The sequence below is a fragment of the Syngnathus floridae genome, chromosome 10 (genome assembly GCF_059516105.1).
Source record: "Syngnathus floridae isolate MCC-2025c chromosome 10, RoL_Sflo_1.0, whole genome shotgun sequence".
NCBI classification, from domain to species: Eukaryota; Metazoa; Chordata; class Actinopteri; order Syngnathiformes; family Syngnathidae; genus Syngnathus; species Syngnathus floridae.
In genome coordinates, this window is record NC_142422.1 from 2332322 (window position 1) to 2352958 (window position 20637).

General features: G+C 42.7%; 2 protein-coding genes across 5 annotated transcripts in view; both read right to left on the reverse strand.

The window, feature by feature from the left end:
* Positions 1 to 327: 327 nt before the first annotated feature.
* Positions 328 to 9069, reverse strand: LOC148391711 (neurexophilin-1). Of its 3 annotated transcripts, none has more exons than XR_015861012.1 (4): positions 8919 to 9059; positions 1422 to 1800; positions 836 to 1352; positions 328 to 753 (listed from the first exon to the last, which is right to left on the reverse strand). XR_015861012.1 is itself a non-coding variant. In XM_088387921.1 (4 exons), exons 3-4 carry the CDS (start codon positions 1753 to 1755, stop codon positions 946 to 948), a joined length of 741 nt encoding a protein of 246 aa, XP_088244047.1. In that variant the 5' UTR covers positions 1756 to 1800; positions 3312 to 3410; positions 8919 to 9069; the 3' UTR covers positions 328 to 945. The 3 variants fall into 3 exon arrangements, 2 of the variants coding, with proteins under 2 accessions (XP_088244047.1, XP_088244046.1); XM_088387921.1 differs by adding an exon at positions 3312 to 3410 and having other exon boundaries at positions 328 to 1352; positions 8919 to 9069; XM_088387920.1 differs by having other exon boundaries at positions 328 to 1352.
* Positions 9070 to 10456: 1387 nt separating this feature from the next.
* The window catches only part of thsd7ab (thrombospondin, type I, domain containing 7Ab), a 45818-nt gene continuing 35637 nt past the window's right edge, over positions 10457 to 20637 (reverse strand). Inside the window, exons 18-29 of one of the 2 annotated variants that reach the window (XR_015861011.1) lie at positions 20355 to 20496; positions 19238 to 19353; positions 18909 to 19026; positions 18252 to 18397; positions 16687 to 16867; positions 14858 to 15031; positions 14223 to 14321; positions 13489 to 13571; positions 13191 to 13404; positions 12999 to 13086; positions 12614 to 12887; positions 10457 to 12281 (exon numbers count right to left, since the gene is read on the reverse strand). Coding sequence is in view for 1 of the 2 variants with exons in the window: in XM_088387906.1 (XP_088244032.1) it covers positions 12188 to 12281; positions 12999 to 13086; positions 13191 to 13404; positions 13489 to 13571; positions 14223 to 14321; positions 14858 to 15031; positions 16687 to 16867; positions 18252 to 18397; positions 18909 to 19026; positions 19238 to 19353; positions 20355 to 20496 (1455 nt within the window). In the remaining variant the exon portion in view is untranslated. The remainder of the gene's footprint in view (positions 12282 to 12613; positions 12888 to 12998; positions 13087 to 13190; positions 13405 to 13488; positions 13572 to 14222; positions 14322 to 14857; positions 15032 to 16686; positions 16868 to 18251; positions 18398 to 18908; positions 19027 to 19237; positions 19354 to 20354; positions 20497 to 20637) is intronic. The other variant, XM_088387906.1, reaches the window with a different exon arrangement.

Sequence of the window (20637 nt, forward strand, 5' to 3'; positions counted from 1 at the left end):
TATTTTAAACTAAAAATATCTATTAAAAAAAATAGAATAATAAAATAGAACAAAAGGAAGAATTGTTCCACATAAAAATATTTGAGTCTTACCTTTGATGTGTAGCACTTTGTAGTCCATAGTTCCAGCCCATTTTCTGCTTTAGCTTGAATCCTTTATGCAAAGGTAAACACACAAAAAGGAGCGGGAAATGCAAAAGAATACGCACCCAGAGCTGAGAGGGTGTCTTCTTGCTTGGATTTTCTTTTTCTCCTGCGTTCTTCCATCGTAGAAGTGTCAGATTCCAGACTGTGGATTTACAATTTTTAGGAGAAATACGGGAGAAAATGTTTCTGTATATTTTATTCATTCACTGGATGGGATTGGTCACAGCCCCACAGGTTAGGGGCTCTTTTAAACACATGACGCACAATAAACACACTTTTATATGTGACACCTTGCAACATAGAGTAATTACAGTAAAGCCCTGAAAATCTGTGAAAAAAAATTGATGTGCTCCCCCCAAATGGCAATAGTGAGAATAATAATAGCTTGAAGCAAGCACGCTTGGCCTCTTATTTGTGTTGTGATCAATGTAGTAGTATACAATAATCTCCCCTTTTTTTACAGAAGTGTGAAAGAATACTTGACGTTTTTTTTTTTTAAACGGTCTCCTTATAGTGCAGACTCAATCACCATGAGCGTAACTCCCATGATGAACAGTAGAAATCAAAATCAGGCCCCGCCGACTGATTGTTGGAGTCTGATTGGCGTCTGTGATTGAGGCGGAAAAAGCCACAGATGAGAAATAAAAACAAAAGATAAAATGCTGGCTGAGTGGCATCTGTGTATTTACATGATTCACTTTGAGGGAGATGTCCAAGCTTCCCTGAACGCCCCGTCGCCGGCCTCCAGGCTGGGGGGGGGGGACCAGGATGAGTCCGCTTACCTCCTCCTCGGTGGCAGTCAACCGGTGGGCGTGTAGGGCGTGTCGCTGTGGTAGTTGTAGTCGGGACACACCTTCTGCACCAGCTTGTAGTCGGTGCTGTGAAAGGTGATGAAGATACAGATGACTTTGAAAGGTTTGGAGCACAGCCAGGAGACGTGACTCTGGGTCTGGTCCTGAGGGCAACTCTGCGATGGGTCGTGGGCGCACAGCGAGTTTCGGGTGCCGCGTTCCACCTTCTCGTATTCCACGCGGCAGTTGAACAGCTTGTTCTCCTTGCTCTCCACCGCCGTCTGTTGCTGGACGCGCAGCTCCTGCTGCTGGTGGTGCTGGACGTGGAACTCCACCGCCTTGCTGGGCGGGACCAGCCCTACCGACACGTTGCCCTGCCCGGTGGAGTTGTGTCGGAAGTAGACGCTGAAGGTTCCTGGACAGGATATGCACTCTCAGAAGATAAAACGTGAGAACCCGCGGCCGGTTTACCGAGCTACAGTACCGTTGCCGTGGTCCACGATCTTGCCGGTGATGAGCAGGTTGAGCTTGACCGTCTTGATGTTGGAGTGGAAGTCGCCCCAGCCGAACATCTTCTTGAACTTGCCTGTCTTCACGATGGGCCTCCTCTTGGCCCGGGAGCGTCCTCCCGAGGCCGAAGAAGCCGAGTAGTTGGAGAGCCAGGTCCACTGCTTGGGATCCGAATCCAAATCCTCCTCCATGTGGAAGTCCAGGTCCACCGGGGTGAAGTTGTCCTTGCCGTCCAACGTGCGGGCCATAAAGCGGCTGACTGACAGAGTCTGAGCTGCCTTGCTACTAGTGGACCAGTAGGACTTCATTTTGGACTTTTGGCCGTTTGCTGATCTCGAGTCCGCTCCGAGCACCTGGAGGACAAAGATGGATGTCACTTTTCAAGTTAGTCATCCAAGTATCCAACGTTGGAATGAAGTAAAAAAATTCCCACAGTATTTGATACCATGAATGCAACATGGTTAGTGGTGCTAAAATCGAGAAGAAAAAAACATGGCAGTTGTATGTTTGCGATCACGTGGCAGTTCCGTGTTGGGCGGCAAGTGTGACAGCAGCTTGACTTTGGAGCTTCCTCCGTCAGCGCGTGTTGGCGCCGTCCATCATCACCCGTTCCAGAAAGCGCTGATGTTCGCCACAGACGCTTACGGAGCGCCAAACGTCTTTGGCGTGTCGTCTAAATCAAGACGGAGAGCCATCTCGCCTCCCCCTCCTCCTCTCTCGCCCCGTCCAACGTGCTTTCCGATGATGGATGAGTCATCTCCAACAATCCCGCAGATGACAGCGCCAACTGCGCGACGAGACCCTCGCCGTTCCGTGACAGCAGATCCATCTGAGCATAGCCTTCGTGGTTTTTTTCCGTATATTCTCCGGGCCGATCAATAGAATGAAAATAAGGTCTTCTTTTACACGGCTGAGGTGCATTGTGTGAGGCCGTGAATGATCTTCCCTGCGAAGGACGCGGCGGCTTTGTGCACTCGGACTTTTGGAGAAAGATGGCCTCCAGTTGTTTTTGAAGAGAACACCGTGATGGACGAGCCGATTGCCGTGGTAAAAACGTGCATAGATCTTTTTTTTATATCTAAAGAAAGTCGCCGCAGGACTTTTTAAGAGTAAAATATTTGAAGTGACAAGGTGAGATGAGGAATGGATTGGAATGTTTTGTGGCTCAGCGGCGCAGTTAAACGGCGTTAATGAAGCGCGGCTTTTGTCTAACACGCGCCGGCCGCCATGATGTATTATCAGAAGACAAATTCGGCGTCGGGCGTCGGTCGCGGCTTCCCGCTCGGGATTTATGGTCGCCATTTCGCGTTGACGTAAAGCTCCTTAAGGATGGACAAGTTCAACGAAGTGGCGTCTCGCAAAGTGCCGAGCAAGCAGCTGGAAAGTGGACTCTCCTTCATTTTTATATTAAAGTGACGACTCGTGTTTTTTTTTTTTTTTTTTTTTACACACTCTATGTGCCGCCTTACTAAGTAAATATGTTCATTTGTGCAAAAAAACAAAAAGGTGTAACCTTCAAGGCATGGCAGATTTTTTTTTAAATGTATAGTGGCAATCTGTCGCTATACATTTTAATATTTTAAACAATATTTAAATTTTTTTGTAATATTTTAATAATGTCCATTCCATTGCGAGGTTACGTCCCGTTCTCAATTTAATGCACGAATGTTTTCATAAAATGTATGAATTTAAGGTCTTCAACTCTTTGCGTACCGATGACGTGAAATTTTACCAACAAAAGTGAGGCGTCACAAAAGCAAAAATGATGAAGATCAAAGTTACTGCGCTGGGTCAAAAAGCGTCTGCTGCCCATGACCTTTGACCACTGCTAAAAAGTTGCACTTCAAATAGAGTTTGGTCTTACTTGCTATTCCGACTCATAAAAGTGATTCCGGAAGCTTCTCAGCTAAGTGGGTTAAGTCTCAACAGAGGCGCCGTCGTCACATGAAGGGATGTCAGGAAGCTGCTTTACACATGAACACACACAAACGCACACTGACACACACACATAAGCAAGATGGCTGCCAAAAGGACTCAGAAGTTGTGCGCAAGAATGTGCCGGAAAAAATAGGGATGGGATTTCTCACGATAGGCTGTCACACCTGCGAGTTCTTCTTCTTGTGTGACTGGGCGACACGTAATTAGCTGGCGTGTAGAAGCACACCTGACAGGATTAGCCGTACAATTGCACGGTGGATTAGAGAACCAACTTGTAATCTCAACTGGGAGATTCAAACCTGTGTGTGTTTGTGCGTTTTTGTGTGTGTGTGTGCCTCAAGGTGATGTGTGGTGCTGTTTAAAGGTCAGCAGTCACACCGAGATGACTTTGCCAGGCCTGGGGAGGTATTGATTGCTTTGCTTTAATGACGCCGCAGTGGTTCCTCCTGGCCAGCGGGGGCAGTAAACAAAAGTGCACACAGGAGTTGATATATTGTTGATTTTCAAGAGATTGTGTTAATTTAAAAAAAATGTTTCTACGGTATTCTGGCAAGTCAAATTTAGTTGAGTGCGTTGCATGTAGTACCACGTTGTGCCACAACATATCAGGCAGCACTGAGCAAACTTTGAGCGAATTATAATCTTCTTCCGAAAGGAAAATAATTTTTTCATATTCACATATACCTCCGTGAAAAATGCTGGTTGACTGTATCAGGATTTTAGTTCTCTAAATTGGTGATAATTTTCAAAGAAAAAAAATCACAGCACTTTTTACAATCAATAGATGCAAGCAAATATTAAAAATGAAGCAGGATTTCATGCCAAAAGTCACGAAGCTTCTTGTTAGCCCTTGTAAGTCACGAGGGGGTATACGTGAAGGCGAGAAAAAGTTGTTTTATCGGGCAAAAGCGACAAAGACGAGTGGCAGAAATAATATTGATGGTGACAGCGGGAAACATCATCAGTTATCCGCCAGGAGACTCGCAAACGATCATCTGTCACGCAAACGACCTCAAAGGAAAACACCGCGTGGCGAGCATTCTTGATGCTGATGCACACGCGACAAAAAAGGAGCATGTGATATCAAAACACAAATTTACGGGATTCAAAGTGCTCCATTTAACCGCTTCTGAAATGTCAATCGAGCGGAGTGAAGGAATATAATGAATTTTTCATTCTTGTAAACCAACTCAGCAGATTTAGCATTTAAATATTTTAGAAAATGCTTTTACCTGTCAACCAACTCAATCTTGTACTGTAGTTTTTTTTTTTTTTAGATTTTAGACATTTTACAGACTTTATTCATCACACCGACCTTATTTTTTTGTATGATTTTTGTTTTGTTTTTGCTGATTAAACAAAAAGCGCGTCACATTGAACATTACTTTAACCAATGAACGAGTCCAACGATGTTCATTAGTTTTATCGTAAACCATTCTGTGCTTTTGCTTTTGAGTCCTCTGTGTCTCTATTTTAATTGCATTTCTCACCCGCTGTTAGAATTAAAAAAAAAAAAAAAAAAAAGTCAATGTCCCTTCCAATAAAAAGTGTCGTTATCGCTGCGATGGAACATTTTATTGCTCAAGGCTTGGACACTTCATTTGCATTTACATTTAACGCCGCCACCATTTACGGGACTTTAATAATATTCCAGGTTTTTCCAGAAGTGTGGCGGCATCCCGGGCGGCTACGACAAGAGGAGATAACACACACATGTACGCACAACACGCACTCAAGTCCTTGTAGCTTGTTGGACAAACTCAACGCTATCTCCACGCCGCCGAGCCGGGAGATAACACACGTACGCCGCCCGCCGCGCTTTCAAGATAAACAAGTGACGCCACGTTCTATACCGAGCTCCTCCACGCACGCACACACCCGCGTCTTGAATGGAAGGCGCAAGATAGAGTGCGTGTGTCACTTTTCATTGGGCTGGATGCAGCAGTGCAAGTGTGTGCAATTTGCGGAGAAGATAGCGGGCAAAGTCAGCTGCTTGCTGCGATATTTACGACCATGTATCATACACAATACGACTCGACGTAAATAGTGTGTTTACATCACATGTGGCAAATGTTTGATTGGATTTAAGATTGGATGCTCAATGCGGACGAGGCGTCATGAGGTTATTTCTGGAGTTGATTTACATATGGGAATTTAAATGACAAACGGTGAACCCTTTACAAAATGGCAGACGTTTTTTGGGGAGGAGAAGAGGTCCAGAAGGTCCCCCTATAAATGCCTCTATTGTGTGTTAGCACTGTGTGTTAGCATTAAGCGAGCAGATTTTCATGACACAAAATGATATGGTTTGGTTGAACGTTTAAGTTTTCTCTCATTTGAGTACCACAAATTTTTTTTTACGGGGTTCCATTTAACGTTTTGATTTCCAACTGAGGTTTTAAGTTATACAAATTTTTTTTGTAAGGTTTTGGAGACTTCCATTAAGTGCTTGGATCTCCTCGCTAAGGTTTGAAGGATTTTTATTCAGGGTTTTGGTCCCCTTTAAGGTTTTAGGACTAAGACTAAGGTTTTAGGGGAGTTCACAAAAAATGTGGCTTATATAAAAGATTTTAGGTTCAATAACTTCTACTTTGGACAATTCCAAACAGTTTTGACGTCTAAGAATTTAAATCGCAAATTCAGGTTTTGGCATCCCAAAACCACTTCGGTTTTAGAAGCTTCGATTAAGGATTTCAGTCCTCCCACTGAGATTTAGGGACTTCTCTGAAATATTGAGAGAGTTCCACTCAGTTTGGAGTGTTTGGGTGTAGCTGTTGTATCAAAGTGCTACCTGAGGGCGTTAGAGATGATGACAAATCAGAGTGTCAGGAAATCACAGGTGGACGTGCCTTATCTCCAGAGGATTCGGGGGCACAATTACAAGCGTGACCTCACACTCGTGATATGTGAGAGGAACCGGTTTGAAGACGAGGACCAAGAAACTAGTGTGCACTTTTTAAGGTAGCCACAGGAGAAAACGCATAATCAGACTTTTTCCGCACTAGCTTCAAAGAGGTTTGGGAGATTCCCGTGGGGGGAAATCATGATCATGAGAACATGGGATGTACACGTGTTGAGATCTGTGGATTGCTACCTCGTACACCTCGTTGCAGTGAAAACATAAATTCTATCCAAAACGAGCGATTGATCAATATTTATGGAATAATATGTCCAAACCTCGAAAAATAAAATAATGATTATTAAATGTATATTAATTGGTAGATATTGCCACAGGTGTGTTTTGCTAGTCGACAAGCTTTGCTCCGACCAGCCAATCAGAAGGTGGAAAAAATGCTGACATCATCGAGGATTAGTTGGCTGGAACCCTGCACATTGGGGATTTATGAATTTGCCTGCATATAGATTTTTTTTTTTTTTATGGGCACCTATCCCATTTGAAAAATGTATTTCGGAATTTTTTGTAATTTATGAATTTCATGAAACACTTTAGAATTTAAAATAGATTGATGCTTTTAGGCCCTGACCTTCTACCACTTGTTCTTCAGGAGTTTAGGATGCGGCAATCAGTGAGTTTTTAGCGGTAGTGTTTGGCATTAAGGGGGGGGGGGGGGGGCGTGTTGGGTTGGGGGTGTAAATGATTAGCGAGTTTAGCCAGCTGTGAAATTGAGTTTATGCTTTTCAAGACGGCAAATTCAATTGGATAATGGGAATGAAGTTGTAGAGAATAATTAATAGTAATTGACTTCTTTCCATCACTATGCAAATTAAACACTGATAACGCCGCGGGAGCTTTTTAAGTGAAGTTTTTACGCGGATTACGGCCCCTGTTCTCCATCGATTGCTTTGTTGGCGCGTTCATCAGAGCAGGCGGGACGGCAGGATGGCGGGGTTACCGGCTCACGCGGGATTAAAGCAATTGGCTTGTCACAAACCGTCAAGTCGGACATTTTTTTTTCCTCCAAACTTTTTTTCTTTTCTTTCCTTGCTGAAGCTGTTTTCTTTTTTTTGTCTCTCAACAAAACTAAAAATCCTTTGAGATAAGATTTTATAATTCCACTCTCGTCTACTTTGGTACTTCTAATGAGGTTACAAAGACTTTTATGAAAATTTCTTGGAGCTTCCATTACAGTTATTAGTCTTCCATTAAGTATTTGAGTGTAACAGTACGGAAAATCAATTTATGTCAATCTTGCTGTGTCTAAAAGGTTGAGGACTCCATTGAGGGTTTTTGCTTATCCGAAAAATATTGACGGGGCTGAAGGTTAAGGGGGTTAAGGGCACAAGTCTTGCACAAAAGGTCTCTAGTGAGGTTTTACTACTTCCTTTAAAGGTTACTGACATGCTCTCAAGGTTTATGTTTCAATTTAGGTCAACTTTCAGCCACCCGCTAAAGTTTAAAGACTTCCTTTATTGGTTTGGGACATTACCAGTTTGAGTTTCAGGGCTTCCACTCAGGTTTTAGGGGTTCACATTTTGTGGTTGGCAAGTGAGGGATTCGGTTTCTTAAGGATTTTGAGTGACCCTGTTACGATTGTAGTACTTCAATTTGAGGTTTATGTCTTCCACTAAAGGTATACCATTGTCCCTTAGGATTTAAGTATACGGCAAGTTTTTGTGGGCCCATTTTCAATTACGTTTAGAATTAGGTTTAGGGGGAAAAAAAAAAGAGCAGGCATTGAAGAAGTAATTTGACGCTGTTAGCATCACTTTACTGAGGCACTTAGAAGCTAAATTAGCTTAGCATTAGCTACGGGGGGGCAGTGTCTAGAAGATGATTAGGTGAAGCTTCATTTGCTAATTGTTAATTAAAATCAAAGTCAGCAAAACTGTCACAGCGTTAGCATTGGAAGAAATGAAAAGGTCTTTTAATGATATCAATAAACTTGAGTAATTCAAGTTGAATTGAGTTTTTCTCAATTAAAATACACATCTTGGATCACATTTGTCCTTTAATGATGTACACGAATGAATGCTCTTGATTGATTAAAGTCAAAATGTTCTAAGTTATAATCAATGTTATCATATCTGTCTCAGAAGAAATACACAGTAGACCTCAAATGACGACTAAAACATGTTTAAGTCCGATTAGTTATTTTATTTTTATTATAACTGACAGCTTAGCACTGGTTTCCAAAAACTACACATTGGCCGTTAAATACTGCCAGAAACATGTTCAAATTTTTCATTATTATTTTTTTCAATTCACATTTTGTTAATCAGAGATAATGTGGCATTATCTAAAAAAAAATTGGTCCTTATGATTTATTTTCGTCCATTTAAAATTGATCACAGCTTAGCGTTAGCTGTAGGAAAAATTCACATCTCAATTTTGGAGTCATGATTTTTTTCTTTTAAATTTTGATACATTTTTGTTCAATTTATATCAAAATTATTACGCCGAGCTTCGCAAAAACTACACATTGGAGCGGAACACATTGATTTTTTCCCCCCCAAGCCTACCCTGGCTTTCTTCACCAAGAGGACCTCAGCAGGATTCCATTTGAATGCAAATATTGCAAATAGATGACTACACATGTGAGCAAATCTGAGTTAATAAAGGGGATTTACTCACCAGAGAGATGACTGACAGCAGCAGAGCCCAGCAGCACCATGTGGTCGGCATGTTCGGACCACAAAGCTTCTCGCCTGGCTTCAGTCCAGCCGTCGTCCTCTCTGATGTGGGGAAAAAAGCCCCCCAAAAAATCTCCTGCTGACCCAACTTGAAATAAAGTGCAAGGACGGAGTCGGGTGGGGGGTCCGAAGGTAGAATGACGACGGTGAGGGTCTTCTGGGTTGGGGGGAGAGCAGAGCAAGGGGAGACGCTGCGCTATTTGCACATGAGAGAGTGAGTGTGGAAGGGATGCTTTATACCCACACGCAGGGATGCAGGATGGGAGTTGGGGGGCTTGTGGGATGGTGGAGGGGGTATTGAGGGACTTCGGAGAACTTGGGATGTCGTCAGGCTGCCCTCAAGTGGTGCTCGGCCGTACTGCAAATGATATTTTTTTGGACAACATAAAAAAAATCTCTGCTGACGTTATGTAAAAAGATAAAGAATATGCAAATTTCTAAAATGTCAAAAGTATGTTTAATTTTTTTTAAATATATATATATATATATGTATATATATATATGTATATATATAGATAGAGGATGAATATAAAATGCAAAAATATAAGAGGAATAAACTAATAATAAAAATAAATATGTAAAAAAATATGATATACAATGTAAAAAAATAAGTAATTAATTAAAAAAACAGAAATAATTGTGAATAAAAACGTGACAAAAAGAAAAAATAAATAAAATAAATTGACAAAGATGTACATTATTTTTTTTTTGCATCTTTTCTCATACAATTCATATTTTTATCCATCCTGTATATTTTGTTTTCGATACACCACTTTATATAGTTTTACTGTAATTTTTTTTTTTTTTTTACCGGAAATGGTTCACTGTCACGACCTTTTTTTGTCCTTCTGTGATGCTTCTCCTACAAGCAAATCAATAGTCTTATCTTGTCTTCGATCTTGTCTGAAAAAAAAAAAAAACCACCCATCATGAAAAAGCCAAATTAAAATGTCACAACACAAACACACGCTTTGTTAGTACCACTAATAAAATTGTACAGGTAGTAATTTTCAACTGACATTTGAAAGTCATCATGTCAAATATTCAATTTGTCATTCAGGTTGCGAGACAACAGCTGTTAGATAAACAAACACACACACACACACACACAAAAAAAGTGCAGTGAGAGCAAAGATAAGAGGAAAGGTCAAAATCAATCTCATAAATGGCAGCACGTCGCACTCTAATGCGGCGCGATTAGCATCGCTGCTAAAGTAAAAAAGGGGAGCTCTCGGCTGCACCAACCATCAAGTTGCAACTCAATTAGCGTCACTTAAGCACCGGAGGGGACGCTGCCTTTTTTGAATAGCAAATACCAAACGTTGTGGCTGAAAAAAATATTCATAAATGATAATTACGTGTGCAATTTTGAAGGTAAATAAAAAAACCTTTGGGCAAAAGCTGCAAGCTCACTAGAGTGAAGCGCGAGTTTTGTATTTAACTTTTTCCAGCATGCATAAAAGACAGAAAGGACAAATATTTTTGCATTATCACCGTGTCCTTGTTTATTATCGCCTTTTCTTTCCCCACGCACAAACAACCTGTACAAAAACGGACGAGCTTTACTCTTTTTTTTTTGTCGTCTTCTTGCTTTTTTTTTTTTTTTACCCCCTTTCCCCATCACAGAATTTGCATCAGGACAGCAAAAAATATTATACAGCCACTTTTGCAATATTCAAACTAAACATTTTTTGTGTAATACAAAATAAATTTACATGAACCTTTCAACATTTTTTTCTCTCCACGACAAACAAGAAAATAAAAAAAGTTTCTTTTTTTGTTTGTTTTTTTTACAAATCCACCAGCGTAAACAATGTCTCACATCCACCTTATTTTGTTATTTTCCACCTCATAAATAATAAAGCTTATATGAAAAACACACGAGTGTTCATTAGTGATCATTTTGTAAGCGACCGCATGTTAGTTGGACCCTTTTCAAGTAGAAAAACTGCAAGTGATCGTCAGTAAGGCAGATAAAAGAAAAGTTGGAAAAGAGATTTAGGAGCAAGGAGTTATTGCATTTGATGCCCTCGGGGGCACTGATGAATAGACAGGGCGTTTTTTTGGCGAGTCACCAAACTTTGCCACCAAGCTCCACATGCCCAAGAACAAAAACTTGTCCTAATTTTGCATCCTCCATACATGCTACAAATAAGCTGACACAATCGATGTGAGGAGTTTGTGTTTAAAGGACTTCTGGAAATTTCAGAAATGCATATGGCAGAATTTCTGGAACGGGGTTTCTGGGTTGACTCATGATAGATAGATATTTCACCCTGCTAAGTTTCGGGGGCTGAATTTTCCAAGATTGTCAAGTTTGTCTTTTGAATAAACATACGTGGGGAAATAGCCATAATGACCTTCAAAATGGCTGCTTCAATGCAAAAATGTCGTACAGCTTGTCTTCTGAAAGAGGGAGAAATATATGTGGGAAGTGGAAAGAAACGTAATTACATTAGACGACCTCAATAAACCACAAAAGGTACTTTTTTTTTTTCCTTTTTACTATTGAAAAAGAAATCTATACATATTTATCATTATTTATAAAGGAGTGTCAGGACCAGATTGGGATTTTTTTTTTTTAATTTTCCCCCCCAGTGTGGCCATGAGGCTCCTTTGTAAGTGAACCCCGCGTGTTTGTGTTGACCATTATTTTTGCCGAAATATTCCTCTTTTTTGGCATCATCAGTCATGTGCTGCACTAATATAGTGCACATTAGCGCCGAAAACGAGAGAGAGCGAGAGAGACAAAGAAGGGCGCAGTTTCCATGGCAACGGCCGCCCCAATCCAACAACAATCACAAAAGCGCAAGAGAGAGAGTGGCGTCCCTCTTTTGTCCAGAGCAAGAGGATTCGGCAGAGGAAGGGATTCTAAACCCCTTTATGGAGATTTGCCTTTCCTTCATCCTTCATCTTTTTTTTTTTGGCAACGGAGGATGCGACGTATCCCGTAAAGCCTCAGGCGGCGGCTCAGCGGGAAGAAAGTGTGTGGGGAAAAATAAATGTCTCGGTTGGGCGGGATGACACAAAAAAAAAAAAAAAGGCATTTGACTCAACACTTGCAGAGGTCATGAAGGCGAAAAAAAAAGTGTGAGCGGGGAGAGCACTTTTTGAAACAGAGACGTGCTCTAAGAGGATTTTCTGTCTCGCCTTCATGCTGTTTGAAAAAAAAAGAAAAAGAAAGGAAAAGCGTCCGGCGCGCAGTTTTGACTACATGTCCGTGTCGCCGTCGTAGGCCAGCGTCAGAGGTTTGAGGCGGTTGTTTTGCTGCTGCCTCGCTCGCTCCGGTCGCTTTGGCTTCTTGCTGCCGGTCGCAAAACACGGAAACACATGTTATGGTTACTATTTGGGGAGGAGCCTAAATAAGCGCTGTCATCACCGGACACAACATTAGGTACACCTGCACACTAGTAATAGCCAATGAGTTACTTTTGGTAGTTCACTGAATCCACAAATGGGACAATGCTACCCCCTACTGGAACATGGAATCAGCACAGACAATGAAGGGGAAGGAGATGAGTGAAAATGGCATGACTTGGCCACACGGGGGCAGCAGAGCAACAACTATCCATCTATCCATCCTTCTAATTGATTTCCTCACTTTTCCATACTAATCTACAAGAGACTGGTCCTCACCTGCTCCAACGAGCTGACTCGGCTATCGGGCGGACTGCGTGAGGGGAGGGGCTGCAGGCACTTGAGCAAAGCATGCTGGGAGGAGGGGCTTTACTTGGGCGGGGGATGAGGGGGTGGCTCTTTTCATTAGCTGCCGCTGCTCTGAGCCAGCTCCTGGCAGTCGGGACACGTGTAGACCATCCCGCGGGCATTCTGCTGCCCCGTCCACACCGCCGCCCCGTTGGCGTGGACCTCCTGGGAGGCCAGAGAACGATGCACGCTGGCACAATAACTGCTGCCCTCGCCAAGGTTGGGGGGATGACGAGTGAGGGGAGAAGGTGACCGTGGTGGTGATGATGATGAATTGATGAAGATGAGGAAGCAGAAGAAGTAGAGTCTTACTCACCAAGCCAGGTAGATCATAGACACGATGAAGATAAGCAGCACGAAAGCTCCCGCAGCCACGCCGTACACCCAAATCTTCAACTTACCATCTGCTGAGGGACGGGGAGGGAATTAGGGACACTTTCATGAAGTTGTTGCCTTGTTGATTAAGTCCTCACGTTAGATTCACAATATAATTAAAAATGTTTGTGACCTGGTCCGTAGGGTTGCAGGTACCAGGTGCGCCCCGAGCGTCCCGGCTGTGTGGTGGTAGTCAGAGTGGGGTTGACGGCACGGCTGGTCTTGACGTCCCCCTTCTTGTCTCCCGCCGTGGGGATCTCCAGGACGGGGATGGGGGCGCACTGGTCCAGGAACCCGCCGGTCGACAGCACCTCGGTGTAGCCTTCCTCGCACATGCACATACCCGCCTGCGGGGGGCAGCACAAGACCGATGGATTTTGCTGCGTTGAATGTACACCGGAGTTGGTATTCTTTACTTCCTGGTGACTGACCTCGCTACAGTAAGATGTTGGAGGGAAGCATGGCGGGTTGCACGTGCTGTCGTCCATCACGGGGGTTGGGGGAAGGCAGCCTCCTAAGTGGGGAAAAAAAATAGCATCAATGAAGCACATCAACAACACGATAGTATTCCAAATTTAGTCAAATGGGCTTTGATTTTGGGGAGTTTGAGTTCAGTCCAAATTGCAGTTTAGTAAAAATTGTCCATCTAGTATGTGGGGCTCTAATTTGGTAGCAATCACACAAAATCAAACCAAAATGGAAGTGTTTTGGGGCACACTTTTTTTTTTTTTGTGGGTCTACCCATGCCAGTGTTGCAAAATTCATGTTACTAAATTAAATTGACTCCAAGGCCTGATTTTTCAAAATGTTAATCTGGCTCTGACGATGGGGGGTTTTGATTTGATTGGAGTTGGTGGTGTTTTTCTGGCAAATCATCAAACTTGGCTGCCAAGCTTTGGCCACATGCGATGATAAACTAAAATGTTTTGCAATTTAGTGTTGTCCATCTGCCTAAAAAAAAAAAAAAAACATGGTTCCAATTTGGTTGCAATTAGACAAAGCTCTACATGAGTGTGTCTTGGCAGCAGCACCATAAAATGGCTTCCCAATGTTGTGACGCTTACTTCTTAAGTTGAAAAGTGCAGCCATAATGCAAACCTTGACTTTAAAATTTGAGTGGCTTAATACTTTTGTATTTACTGGAGAGTGACTGTAATGTTCTTACCAGTGACGTTGAGTCCGTCAGAGCGCTGACACCAGATGAACGGTCGCGAGGAGTTGGGCCAAAAGCTGCTCTGCCACTTGTACTCAAAACATTCTCCTTCTAAAATAACAACACCAAAAAAAAAAAAATAATCATGTGAAGACGACTGATCACAAAGAAGTTCTGAAGTTGTGGACGTGTCATGGTCTTAAACGTCAAAGGAGTGCAACGGAGTGTTTTAATGTTCACCGAGAGTCTCGGCTTAATGAGCGTCTATCAGCGAGCCTGAGAGATGAAATCAGTATCAGCGTCTCTGCAGACTCAGCTGGAGGAAATGAACAATTTAACCTTGGACAAAGAAGAGACATGCTCCGCTATCTCTGCTCGTCATCTCGAGACTCTCGTTCATCTGAAGGAGCTCACGCCACGCCGCTTGAGTTTCTACTCCACATCACGAGCATCCTGGTGGAAATTGACTCTTGATAACAAACCTGTAATTTGTGGGAAGTGTCGCAAAGCCAGATTGACTTGTGAAATTCAGGTAGGCACCAAATAGCGAGATTAAAAGCCGTGCCCGAAAACCATGTCCGAGGGTCCTTCAAAGCTGGACCAAATCCAGCAAAAGTTGAATGTTCCAGTTTGTCTTTTTTCCATACCTGTGCAGGGTTGCGACTCCCAGACCTGGTCAGGACACAGCTGCAGGTTCTCGGGCTCCTGAGCCAACACAGCTCGCGAACGCACCCGGACGGAACCGAAGTCCACGCCGGCGTCTTTGACGCAGATGCTGACGCAGGAGCTCCAGTCGGACCACTCCATCAGGTAGCACTCACCTGACAAAACACAATTTCTTTAAATCTTTTTTTTTGCAAGTTTCTGTATTGTTGTTTGATACAGATAAACAGTGAACACAAGACGACTATTAAAAGCTGATAAGTTTCGATTTTGTGGCAGTCCCCCCCAAAATAAATTATGCCAATTATAGCGGTGCTTTCTGAACTGTTGTTCTGCTATTGATGTCTTGTGTATTAAATTCTCCTCCGACCGCAAAGCAAATATCACAGCTGCGTGATTACTCGTCCTAACCGGCTGCTGACTTTTTTTATTTATTTTCTTCACAGCCTTTAACTGCTTTAAAGGTTAATTATGCGTTTTAATTCTCGGCGGCTTCAACTCGCGGCCTGACAAAAAAAAAAAAGGCGGACAGAATCAATTAGCTTCAATCTTTGGCGGATAATTGCCGATGACCGTCGCAATGTCTACGCAGCCTCCGGCCACGTCCCGGCGCTTCTATTCATTTCCTCTTTCCTGTCGCTGCGCTAACAGCAGGGATCATCAGAGGTGAGCTGCGTGGGAAATGGATGAATGAGGTGAGACGTGTCTGGAATGTTTCACTTTCCATTTGAGCAGGAGGAGGCGGAGGAGGTAGAAAGGACTCGAGATGCGGCGCGGGGTCGGCTTTGACGACAGCTGACAAGTGCAGCTCGTCAAATAACGAAGAGTGGGGGGGGGAGAAAGTGGAGCACGGGTCAAGAGTGCATGAACGTGCGTGAGAGTTTCCCAATTCCCATACTTGCGAACCTCCTCCCATTCTGATGCGTCTCGCCGTCTCCCATGCAGCTAGCCGACACACTTTTCTCACCTCTCAAACTGAAGGAAACTAAAAGGTTCCGGAAGACAAGCTGCAGCTGCTCTCGAGTGCCGACTCGAATTACGGGGACGGGTTCTCTTGTGCTAGCTACTTTTTTTTTTTTTAAATGCTTTGGCTAGTTTTATATGCTCCTTGGATGCCAGCTAGAATTACAGTCCAAGAATAAAAGACAGCCAATTTGAGTTTAAGGTACTTTTTGTAATAAATGCTAAAGAAACGATTAGGTTTTAGTTTCACTCTATAAGACAGACTGTTTTTTTTTTTTTTACAATAGCATTGACTTTTTTTGCAGTTAATTTTGTGGTTGCACTTTTTTCCCCTATCTGTGTGGCCCCTCTTAAAAGAAAGCGATGGTGTTATTCCGCCCCAAAATGCTGAACAATCTGTGACGAGTTAAATTAGACACTTTGGAAACGAGCTTTGTGTTTGCTTTTTTTTTTTTTGGCAGAGCGAGCGAGCACTAATTTCCCTTTAGGGAGTGCTGACACTGACAAAAAAAAAAATAGGAACAACAACACTGACTTAACTGCAAGCCGCACACTCACCTGTCTTATCAAGCTACACTACTAAATTGGGTCTACTTTTTGGTCTAATCGAGGCGCTGATTGTGGAGCTCAAAATGGAAACGCTGACAAATATCCAGAGAGCTGCTGTGTCCTGTCAAGCTTTTGAGAGCAAAGATCCCTCAAAAGCTGACACATGACTGGTGCCTGTCATCACGATGACAGTAGCTCTCCACAAAATAAACCCAGCCGAGCAAATCCCCACAACTCCGCAAGAAATTAAGAGACCACCAAAAAAAAAATGCAATCTCTAATTTTGCTATGAAATCCTCACCAGGGCAAGGAAGCATGCAGGCCTCCTTCAGTCGGATTTGCTTGTCTCCGTCCACGGAAAGTTCCAGACCGCTGCATAGCTCTTCATCCACTTGGCCGCTACTGTCCCGTTCGCCACCGCTGCCATCTGATACGAAGCAGGTGAGGTTCCGGTAGCGCGTGCCGTGACCGCATACCACGCTCTGAAAAATCACCAAAAACTGATTCGGCGGACAACATTTTGACCGTCAATTTGACTGAGCAATGTGAAATTTGGGACATTCATCATGAACACCCACAAAAAAGTATTTTCTATAAATGAACAATGATTCCGTTTGACTTTATATTCCATACTGGACATGAACTGTTAACTTCTCCCCCTGGTGTGTGGTTGAGGGATAAGTTTGATAATTGGACATGCCATAAAATTAATTTAGAGGAACAACTCAGCGAAATGGGCCATTGAGCCCACATTCCTCTCTACTCATCATTTTTTTGCTTTATGACACCATTGTATTGATTTAAAGCCAGTGTCTGTGTCTTTTTTTTGATGGGATTCGATCATCTCTATCATTTTTAATTCCATTTTAACTAGACAACGTGACTCATTATTTTGTTGTTTGATTTTGATCGACCACAACAAACAATGATTCTGTCTTTTTACTAAGATCAAAACTATGAAACTGAAAAATAGGCTGAGGAACTCCTCATTGTCTTTAATTTTCCCGTGTTAACGAAGTCCTGCAGTTTGGTAACGAGCGTCAGTAAAGCTACGCTTGTTAGCCTTATAACAATAGCAAAACTTCCAAGCCATATAAACAGCACCAATTAAATAATAAAATCAAACTTAGCAGTCCGTGAACAAAGCCCCCAAGGGGACTTCAAGAAAACACTTTCACGAGATAACTCTATTAATTATTCATATTAATAATATAAATTTGGGCCACTTTGGCCTACTGACCAGACTGAAGCGAAGACAGCAACGCAATTACACATGGGAGAGAGTAATGGAGTTTTACTCGGCGATTGACCCAAAATCTTAAGACATCAAATGAGTTCTTGCGAGAGTCAGAAGGGAAAAATTACTTGAATTATAGACTTTGTTAAACATTTATATGGCTGTTTGCGCACTAAGGAGGCAGTCAGAGAGAAAAAGTGGACATTACACACATGAAAGAAGACAAAATGAGCGTAGAATTCATTCTGTAATGTAATATTACATTATTTACACTTCAGCTGCTTTTCTTTTTTTTCTTTCATGTCCCCTTAGGGGAGTATTGTCAAACTCATTTTCATCACAGGCCATACCGTAGTTCACTCGGAATGGAAAACACATTTACACTAAATGCAGAGTCAACCCATCTTAGTATTAACTGTCGAGTGGCATTATGTCATTTTTTTAACAATAATGAGCAAGAATAGTTAGGTTGAATACATTTGGGTAGTCTTATTTATTTTCTCTGTGTGTTTGATAAAATGAAATACTAATATAATGAGTTACTTTTTGGATGCCAATTGATAAATGGAAGTAAGGAATGATATGGCTTCTGTTTGGATGGACCATATTCACGAACGGCTTGAACCAACCTCTACACGGCACTCTGACCAGGCGCTGTACTGCCATCGGTAGCATGGCCGCACCGGGCACGGCTTCCACTGCACCATCGGCGAAGAACACGGACGACCGTCACCCTGCGAGGCTTGCACGACAGACCTCTGACGCCACATCTTGCCTGGAGACCACCCCGAAGGAAATGACATCATCACTCAGTCACATTTTATGTATGTGGTCTAGCTTTACAAAAAAAAAAAAGTTTCAGTTATGTTATAAAATTTTATCGAGCTCCTGCCATGTTATTTTTGAATCTCGCTTCATCAATCAGCAAAAAAACAAAAAATTCTGAACAAGTGAATGCAGAACATTGATCACCTAAGCGACAAGTCCCAAAATAGAACTTATGTAACAGTGCACGTAAGAAAGCGACCCCATTTCCATCTCGTGTGCACCTTTCATCCCACGCACACACACGTATCCAGAGAAACACACATGCAGAGGCTTTTGAGTGGTCAAAGAAGCCAACATCAATGAGAAAAGGGAAAAAAGTGCAATCTACCAAAAAAGTCCACAATCATTTTGATCTTTTATTCTGTTGTTTTTTTCCCATGACCACTTCGACTGTCCAACTTCTGCAAGTAAAGGATTTTTTTTTTCTCGTTTTATACATCCCATTTGGTATCACTTACCGTCTAAACCGCAAGTCTGCGAGCACTCGGACCAGGGCGACCACTCGGAGAGCTGGCAGTTGACTGGACACTCCACCACGCAGGAGATGTTCATTTGCCACTTCTTCTCCAGTTTCAACTGCGCACACCCGACTCGTTAATATGATCATGAGCTTTGTGAATGAGCCAAACATCACTGCGGGCTACATTTGCGGGAACAAGAGACTCATAAGAAATGAAAACGATACTCAGGCCTGTCGAAACAACATCCGCGCACACGAGAATACAGCATGATACGGTATTTCACACTGGCATTAGATGAAAATAGGAGAGGGACTAAGGTGACTCACCTCCTCGCAGAATTTGATGTCCACCGATTTACCGTCACTGCGAACACAGTCCAGCATGCGTGTTTTGATTCCCTGGCCGCACACGGCGCTTGGACTCAACTGACACGTGCTCCAATCTGAAAACAATTTGAAGGTTAAAAAAAAGGTAATAGCGAGAAGATGGAGCAGCAAGCAAATTCTTTTTGTCTTGAAATAACGTTTAGCAGTCAACTGTTGCTAGGCAGATTTCATGTCTCATCATTTTATATTAAAACTCTACATTGTTTTTTTTATTTTAATTTGTCTGGCGCTGGACAGGCAGTTTCTAAAGATGACTTTTATTTTGAAATGTTTTTTTTTTAAACCAAATGGTAAGGTCCATGGTGCTACAAAATAAAATGGAGACTTTCTGACAGCCGTGCGGGCTCAGACTTAAAATAACTGGTACAGCTACAGAACTCCCAGAAACAAAACAACGTGGCTGTTTTTAAATACTTCATATGCACAGTCTACAAAATAAAGAAAAAACATCAGGGAGGCCCATATTGACTTCAAGCTGACAAAAACAACTGTGTCTGTTTTTAGCTACAATCACTTCATTTATGAACACCACAACAACTCAACAACACAAGTCGTGTGTGTGTGTGTGTCTGTGTGTGTTTTTGCGTGTGTGTGTGTGTTTTTGTGTGTGCGAGTCCGTGCATGTGTTCCTTTTGGGAGGTGAGGTGCGCTACTCTGGGGACGGAAAGGGATAAGAACAAGATGAGAAGGTGCAGCTTGGATGCTTTCCACCGTGGCTTTGATTCAATGATGCGCTTGGCTGGAATGAACCATTATATTTGGAAAGGTAGGTGTGTGTGTGTGTGTGTGTGTGTGTGCTCGGGGCGATTCTATAGCAGCTGAGTGAGAACATGCCCACTAAGACAACATGAATCCAAATCCTACACAGAACATTTTTGTCTGGATAATTGACAAGTACACCGTTTTTGTTAAGCCACATGGCCCACAACAGAGTGGCCAATCGGAACGCGGCACAGAACACAAGTTGGACGCTAAAAATCTGAACTGAAGAGCAGAAAAAAAAAAGGTAAATCAGATATAAGCAGATTGCGAATAAAGCTAAAGTTGCTAACGCTACCTGTGATGTTGTAGAAGTAGTTGAAGCAATTGAGGTTGAGGCCGCAGGGTTCTTCTTCGGCGGTGTCGGGACACATTCTCCCCGCGCTCGGCGAGCGTAGCGTGTACGCCGTACGAATACGACCTTTGCTTCTCGCGCATGGCTGAAAAACAAACAGGAAGTGAAAATTTAGCATTGACATTCTTGCGGGTCAATTCGTCTCGATTTCTTGCACACCCACTGAGAAATAAGCAAACACTGGCAGAGCTCATGCTGACATTTTGACATGGAGCAGTTTGTTCCC

Bases quoted from the DNA above. Each gene is read 5' to 3' on its own strand.
- LOC148391711 (XM_088387920.1), bottom strand. From the start codon at position 8,969: ATGCCGACCACATGGTGCTGCTGGGCTCTGCTGCTGTCAGTCATCTCT. The intron at 1,801-8,918 runs GTGAGTAAATCC...TTTGTCCTCCAG, and splicing joins TGCTGTCAGTCATCTCTCTG to GTGCTCGGAGCGGACTCGAG. The intron at 1,353-1,421 runs GTACTGTAGCTC...TATCCTGTCCAG, and splicing joins GATCGTGGACCACGGCAACG to GAACCTTCAGCGTCTACTTC.